Source organism: Musca domestica, unplaced genomic scaffold, assembly GCF_030504385.1.
Source record: "Musca domestica strain aabys unplaced genomic scaffold, Musca_domestica.polishedcontigs.V.1.1 37, whole genome shotgun sequence".
NCBI classification, from domain to species: Eukaryota; Metazoa; Arthropoda; class Insecta; order Diptera; family Muscidae; genus Musca; species Musca domestica.
This window is the reverse complement of record NW_026712321.1, coordinates 2,182,713-2,190,926: the sequence shown is the minus strand read 5'-3', so window position 1 is coordinate 2,190,926 and position 8,214 is coordinate 2,182,713. Positions and strand designations below refer to the sequence as shown.

Genomic DNA, 8,214 nt, shown 5'->3' with positions numbered 1-8,214 from the left:
CAAAGAACTTTTATAGCCAACCCAAAAATGTTGAATTATTTTCACTATTGTCCATTGTTTATTTAATAAACTAACCCATTTTAGATTAACGGCTGTTAGTGGCTGATTAGAGAGCGCGAGAGAGAGAGAAAGGGAGAAGAACACCATTTGTTGATTGGAAGTTGAAAACTCTGTAAGCATTTGTGCATCGTTGGGATCTTAAGTACAAATATCAACATGGCTGTGTTCACGGCTTAACACCTTGTCATACCAAAAGGCACGCTACATCTGGCAATAAGTTAGGTTATGCTTTAAAACACATACATATTTTTCCTAAAGGAATAACATTTGGATAAAAGAATGGAAGTACCATGAAACTGGCTGGAGAAATATTTCCATAAGTGAATTTGGTAAAGAGAGAGAGAGAGAGAGAGCGGGAGAGAGAATAATTTTTCTAAGCTTAATTCAATGGAATGTTATATAGAAGACAATATGAATAAACTATGCCAACTCTGAAGAGTATTGATCTACAGAAAGAATAAGTTCCCATAGAAGCAATTTTAATTGGCCTCTCCCGGATTTAAACTTGAGAGTACATAAAAGGTTTTTTTTGATTGGCTTAAATCATCGGCTGGCTTCTTCGTAGAGGAAAAGAGAAGTTTTAGGTTGACTTAGTTCGATTTTGGCCCTACGCTCCTTTGTTCTTTTTCGATGACTTAAGCCAGCCAAAAAAGCGTTTTATGTATTCTCACCTTAAAAGTCCGAGACTGTTTCCTTTGGGGCTATATAAAAGAGAAAATTGTTTGTTAATAAGCCTAGGACTATTGAGGGATTAAAAACCAATATTCGAGACGAAATTAATAACTTAACACCGGAAGTTCTGTGAAAGTCCAGGGAAAATGAGTTAAAAAGAGCAAATTTTATGCGAGGCAAAAAAAAAATGGCCTCCACTTGGGGAATATTATTATATCCTCAGTCATATGGCTAGAGAGGTTATACAGGGTGAGGTGAAAAAAACTGCAACCAACTTCAGACTGCTGTCATTTCTAGGCAACTCGTCCGACAGCTGTTAAAATTATTCCAGTGACAGCTCATTATATTGTTTACAAGGGTACAAAAGCATTTTGGTGAGAATTTTCCAGAAAAAAAGTTATTCGTGATGGAATTCAAGCGTGATTGTGTGATTTCTTTATATTTGGCTGGGAAACAACAAGTGATTCAATTCTGATCTTATTTTCAAAATATGTTCCTTACGTACTACTGAAACGAATCTAACTTAACCTATTCGCAGCCACACAATTTTTCTTATCTATTTTTATTACATGGCTGCTTGTGCCTTCGTTAAAGTGGTCTTGGCTACCTTCTGGCGCATCGATATCTGTGTGTGTGGGTCACGTCCTTTATTATTTTACACATTATCATATGCGACAGCGCACAAGATCACTGAATTCTACACATGTGATATTTTATCGCAAAATTGTTAGAATTTCCCAATGCCTCAAGCGAAAGTATGTACAAAGTATTTTGTACACCAGCATTGGCCGAAAAATGGCTCGTGCGCTGAATATATCGCAATATTCCATTCGGCAAATATTGAAAAATGAGCTCGGCGTAAAGCCATTGAAATTCAAAAAAGTGTAAGAACTTACACCGCAACGGAAAGCCAATAGACTCAAAAGAGCTAAAGAGTTGCTTTGCTTGGCCAAAAGTGGTGAACTGCCGAATTTGGTTTTCTCTGATGAGAAAACATTCGTTGTCCAGCAGTTTGTAAACAAACAAAATGATCGAGTTTTCTTGCCCAAGAGGTCAGGTGAAAATGTGCACCTTCGGTTGGCCAACAGAACTCAAGCGCCGGCCATGGTGACGGTGTGGGCCTACATAAGAGCCAATGGTCGTTCTCCTCTCATATAAATCGAACGTGGCATTAGAATAAATGCCGAATATTATGGGCGAAAATATTCTGGAGGGAGTATGAAAGCCTTGGGCTCCTCAACATTTTGGCTGCAGGCACTCATCACGCGACACCCAAAATGGGTTATAAAATGAGGTTCCTCGCTTCATTTTCAGCGCACAATGGCCACCAAAATCTCCGGATACCAATCCGTTGGACTATTGTGTATGGAGTATTGTGGAAAGCAAAGTTGGCAAGCACTTCGCCTGGAATGGGCCAAAATACAGCAGACCAACATCCGGGCAACGTGTGACGATTTCATTGGCCAATTTAAACAAATCTGAACTTATTTTAAAATTTGATGCTATTTCCGACATTTTTTAGAATCCAATTTCCCTCTTCGATTGTCAATTCAATTCTTTATTCGGCTCAACTGGAGCAATGTTTAGTGAGAAAGGAAACACAGCCGCTACGTTTGGACGTAGATTCAATTCCGGGTTTTATTTAAAAGTATATTCCTTAAGTACTACTGAAAATAATCTAATCTATTCTAATATTGAATGGAGAACATTGCAGGGCTGGCAGCTTGTCATTTCATTCAAGTGGTTTTGTACATCTACTGAGCGCATCGATATCTGTGCGTGTGGGTCATAACCTTTATTATCTCACACATCATCGTAAGATCACCGAATTGTTCATATGTGGTATTTTATGGCGGCTGGAAAATATGTAGTTTTAGAATATTTATTATTTACTGCTAGATTTTCCCAGCACCTCAGAGGCTCTCAAAGGTATATACAAATCTAAATAATTTTTTATTCAAAAATTTCAATTCCAAAGTTTGTTTGGCAGTTTATTGTCTTAGCAGCTGTGTCGATGCGACTGTCTATATTTTTCGATGACTTAAGCCAGTCAAAAAAAGGATTTTACGTATTCTCACCTTTAAGGCCCAAAACAGCTGATAATAGGGATCTATATTTATGTGTATCGATAACAATCGATATCACTATAAAGCCTTATTATCGCTCGCTATTAGAAATATTTACTCTGTTCCAGTACCTGCAAGAATCTACTAGTTTTCCAATATTCTTCGATATCGTAAAGAGAAAATCGGTTATCGTAGTAAAAACTTTTACATTCTTGCAGTTCTGGAACAGAGCAATTATTTTTAATAAATATATTAAAAATATTATTTTTTATTGTAGGTCATCATGTTTTCGTCTACTGCCAACAGTTTCTATCTTTTAATCTGGTGTAACCATCCGCTCAATGTCTAGTACATTTGTTTTGCTAACTTGTTAGCAAGCCAGCGAACAGCCATTACCTCGGCCACATTGTTTCAGCAAATATTTGTATAACAGTTTCTTCTAACACTTTCTTTTTTTTCTTGCAGACGTTAAAAGAAATGGAAATTCTTGGAGGCAATGTGAAGTGTCATTGAAAGGAAAGGTGCGATTTTCAAGACAAAATACCTAATGAAATGCAAATAACTCGTGTCCATCTAAGGCAGTACTTTGTTGTAATTTATGTTTTATTTATTTTTCGTTTTCTTTCATTATTTTAAACTATCAACCCAAAACAGTTGGGAAAATGGCATTTTTGGCCAACTTGATGGTTGACGATCTGCGTAGCCGTAAAAATCCTCGTTCACCCCATGTGGTGTCAAAGGAATTCAGGAGTAACCAATAATCCAAACCACTGGCCTTATCAGTTCCATAACCGATTACCGTCATAAAATGTGAACCCCTAGTTCCGGTCACGGGCGGTTCATAGATGCCCTCGGAATAATGCATAAATTCAAAGGAGGTTGGATTGATCTCAACAATCACTGGAAATCCGGAGCCAACATATTTTTTCAAAGCTTCATCATCATCCGCTGTGAGCATAGAGTATTGGGAAACACGCACTCCCACATTTCCTCGAACTAAACACATGCCAGCTTCACTTTGAGAGTTATTATTTTTGTATTCCGATTCGAGGAGCAGCGGCATGTCATACATCTTCAAATAATCGAATACGGTTTGTGGTACTTGCTTTGTACAAGCCGTTGTACGGCCAGCACAATCAATGAGCTGTTGAGCGGACAAAGGTGTGGGGACAGTGTTGCCTGTCTGGATGGCATTGAGAATTTCAATTGCCTTGACGGCAGAATAGGACCAGCCGCTGTTGCATTTCAAACCCTGATCTTCGGCATGAATTGTGTAACCAAAATTTATCGAAGGATCATAGCTGGGTGGTACGATGTTTACATTTGGAGGCGGCGAGGCATTCGTGGTTGTTGGTGCTGTCGCCACTGGGAACATGGCATTAAAGTGTATCAGTCGCATATCGGTGAATTGATTTGGGCGTAATTTAAAGGTTTTCAGACCTCGGTCGTATTGGCTATTGTGTGTCGACATCCAATTGACATTGTAGGCATAATAGAAGCGGGCATTATTTTCGGCGACGGCATTGTCATAAGTTTTGCCAAACTTTAGCTGTTAAGCAAAAATGGTAATATTTAAAAAAAGTCTCAAATTCGAACAAAGGCTTTAAAATTAAGGTGATGCTACATAAGCAGCTTAGCATTATGGTATGGAAAACATTTTTCTCGAAAGGTAATGCCTCCTGGCACGAATAATTGAGGAGAAATAATTCTTGAAGATGGCAACGCGAGAAGTTCTTTTTCGTATCTAGTGTAACCTATTTGTTGTTCAATTTGGTGCAAATTTGAAATGCTTTTGTTTGCTTTTTATAAAAATTTGGCAACTTAAAGCATCTTTTTTTCAGTATTAGGATTCGAATATATGTGTCGAATGTTGATAGGGCTCTGGAGCAATATGGACGTTTAAATTGCAAATTTCTGCAGGAAAATAAAATTTTTAGAGCACTCGGGAAACCTAAATTTCCTCACTCGGAATAATTTTCCGAGAGAAATGCTAGGGTCTAATTACCGAGAAGTTACGATATCGTAATCTCATGTTTGAATGGCGGCGTTCGATATCGAGTACTTGACATGGAAGTGTTGAATGCAACCATGCGAGTTTTTGGGTCTATTTTTGTATCGTATACGACAATTTAAAGTGTTATAATTCTGATTGGAGCATAATTTGTGCATTAATTCAAAAACAAAATGTAAGTTTCTTTAAAAATATTTAATAATTGAATAATTATTATGATTTCAAAAGTTGTAGGTCAAATTCAAACAAAATAAACTTCCAGCAAAATATTATTTTTGCCGATTTCATGACAGACCATCTTCATTTGTTAAAACCTGTTAAAGCCTCAGCTATGTGGCGAAAGGTATGATTTTCCGATTGAATGTATCAAGATGTTATTTATTTATTTTTGTAAGGTTTACACTGACCAGAAACATCAGGTTAAGAGAAAGTTATCCTTTAACAAAAAAAGGAAAGCGTTGGGGGGCTTTTCAAGGAAAACTGTCAAGTGCTGCCGAAGAGCAACAGTTGAGGTTGCTGGATAACTGCGCAGTCGAAGGTCTCTCATCGGAAAAAAAACGTTCGGGACATCAATGAATATCGACGAAATCCTCGAGAATATATTGGAAGACTCAAGCCATGAAGACGAGCATTTGGCTTCCACAGAAAAAGATGATTTGCCAGATTTTACTCCAAGCACGAGTGCACCTCGAAAACCTCAGCTATGTGACGAAAGTTATGATTTTCCGATTGAGTGTATCAAGATGTTAATTGATTTATTTTTGTTAGGTTTACACTGACCAGAAACATTAGGTGAAGATAAAGTTATCTTTTAACAAAACTTCTAAGAAGGAAACCGGTGGGGGGGCCTTTCAAGGAAAAACTGTTAAGTGCTGCCGAAGAGCAAATAGTTGAGGCTGCTGGATTAACTGCCGCAGTCGAAGGTCTCTCGTCGGTTAAAACGTTCGGTATACCAAAGAATATCGACGAAATTCTAGAGAATACATTGGAAGACTCAAACCATGAAGACGAGCATTTGGCTTCCACAGAAAAAGATGATTTGCTAGATTTTACTCCAAGCACGAGTGCACCTCGAAAACCTCAGCTATGTGGCGAAATATATGATTTCCCGATTGAATGTATCAATATGTTAATTGATTTATTTTTGTAAGGTTTACACTGACCAGAAACATAAGGTGAAGAGAAAGTTATCTTTTAACAAAAAAAGGAAACCGGTGGGGGGCTTTTCTAAGAAAAACTGTTAAGTACTGCCCAAGAGCAAATAGTTGAGGCTGCTGGATTAACTGCCACAGTCGAAGGTCTCTCATCGGTAAAAACTTTCGGTACACCAAGGAATATCGACGAAATCCTAGAGAATATATTGGAAGACTCAAACCATGAAGACGAGAATTTGGCTTCCACAGAAAAAGATGATTTGATAGATTTTACTCCAAGCACCTCCAAAGAAAAAATGACAAAAGTCACAAAAACAACACTTTTGGAAAAAAGTGTGGAACAAAATGTTCAATGGAGATCAGAGCTGAACGAATTATTAATTTCAATTCGTGATATAACAGAGAAATAACTTAAGATTAAGGAGGAAAAACATGTTTTGAATCGAAAATTTTATCGCCTCAAAAAGGAGGAAAATTCACTTCGTCATCATCCAATTTTGCAAAATTTCACTTTTTCACCAAATAAATAACAACATGATTTGTTTATTCTAAAAGATGGCAAATTTGACATTTTCAAATGTAACAAAATCGATCAATTCAATACTAAATTACGATCGAATGCAACAATAAATTCGAGTCATAATTCATGTCGATACGATTCTGCATTCGATAGCGAATGCCGTAAAAACCAGGGGCCTAAGGTTTTTGATAACAAACAAGGAAAGGAGAGGAAAACTCATCTCGAAGGTGTTATTTTTGATTGGGCTGATTAAAGAGGTAGCTTAAGGTCGCACTTAAATTCTGTCATCGTTCCTCCTAATAATTTGACATTATATGACATGCTGCGTTCGCAAACTGCCTATGTATCGTCACCTTAAATAAATTTCCACAGTATCACTTACCTTATAGTTATTCCATTCTGCATCGCTAACAACCACACCACAGCAATTGTCGATGGCCAAGAGGACCACAAGGGTCAAAATCCAATATGGTCTTTGGGAAAACATTTCTCTATGGCTCACAAAATTCAACTAAAATTTGTTTTCAAAACTACCCAAATTATTGCGAAATAATTATCTGCTTAAGGTGTGTTGGCAAGATAAACGGAATTTTATACATAATTTTGTAAACAATTTTATTTTGGCTGCATTTTATGATTTCCTCGCTTATTTTTTGGAGTGATAAGGGGATGCGATAAAAAAACAGTTTTTTATGATATTTTCTTGGATTTGTTAAGTTTTTTTATAACTAAACTAATTAAATAAAGTATGGGAAGATTCGGAATAAATCGACCAAAAATTTAAATCTGAAAGCAAGCCCAAAAGTTTGAAATAAAAAACATTTACTAGCAAACGGATACATGGAACCGAGTAACCAGTTATGAAACCTCAAGTAACCGGCATCGAAAAGCGACTATTCGGTTTTTAAATTCTCTTCAGTGACCTAACATATTTTATGATTAACAAAAAAACACAGGCAATTTTTGGGGGAAAATCACAAAAACCCGATTTATTGCTTGAGGAAACAAGTAACCGGTTTCGATAGCCCCGATATAGATTTTTATATTATTCAAATTTCTCTAAAATATTATTGATGAGCAAAGAAAAGCAAATGTGGAGAACTCCATATAACAGGCAACCAAAAGACGAGTAACCGGTTTTCTAAAACAAAAAACCGGTTCCTCAAAAGCGAGTAAGTGTTTTTTTTTAAATTATATTTTTTTATAATCTAATGAATGTTAAAACAAAAAAAAAAAATAAAAAAATTCTAAAAAAAAAATTCTTTCAAAAACCCAAAGTAGTTGCTTGAAAAATAGTGGTAACCGGTTCAAAAAATCCTATAATCGATTGTCAACTGGTTTAAAATGCTTTAGAAAGTTATTAATTAACACCACAAACGTAGATGGTGCGAAATCCCCGAGTAGTTTTTTTACAAAAATCCAAGTAACCGGTTACTGAAAGCGAATAGTCGGATTTGAAATGCTCTGTCATGTAATAATTTATTGTGTAATGAACAAAACACATAATTTAAATATAAATTTCGAAATATATGATTCTAAAACCGAGTATTTGCTTGATTTAAAATATGTAACCGGTTACAAAAACGATTTAACCGATTCTAAATAACTGATAAACATCATGGACATCAATTAATGATGAATATGCAAATAATAGGATACAAAAAAACCGAATAACCGCTCATAAAAATTCAAATAATCGGTTCGCAAAACCGAGTATTGGTACCCAAAACA

At 36.2% G+C, this 8,214-nt stretch overlaps 1 protein-coding gene across 1 annotated transcript; it reads right to left on the bottom strand.

Annotated features, from left to right (window-relative positions):
• Nucleotides 1-3,417: 3,417 nt before the first annotated feature.
• LOC101896264 (uncharacterized) lies at nucleotides 3,418-7,002 on the bottom strand. Its single transcript, XM_005175409.4, has 2 exons — nucleotides 6,866-7,002; nucleotides 3,418-4,347 (listed from the first exon to the last, which is right to left on the bottom strand). The coding sequence occupies exons 1-2, from the start codon at nucleotides 6,968-6,970 to the stop codon at nucleotides 3,439-3,441; spliced, it is 1,014 nt and encodes a 337-aa protein (XP_005175466.2). The 5' UTR covers nucleotides 6,971-7,002; the 3' UTR covers nucleotides 3,418-3,438.
• Between the last annotated feature and the right edge of the window lie 1,212 nt (nucleotides 7,003-8,214).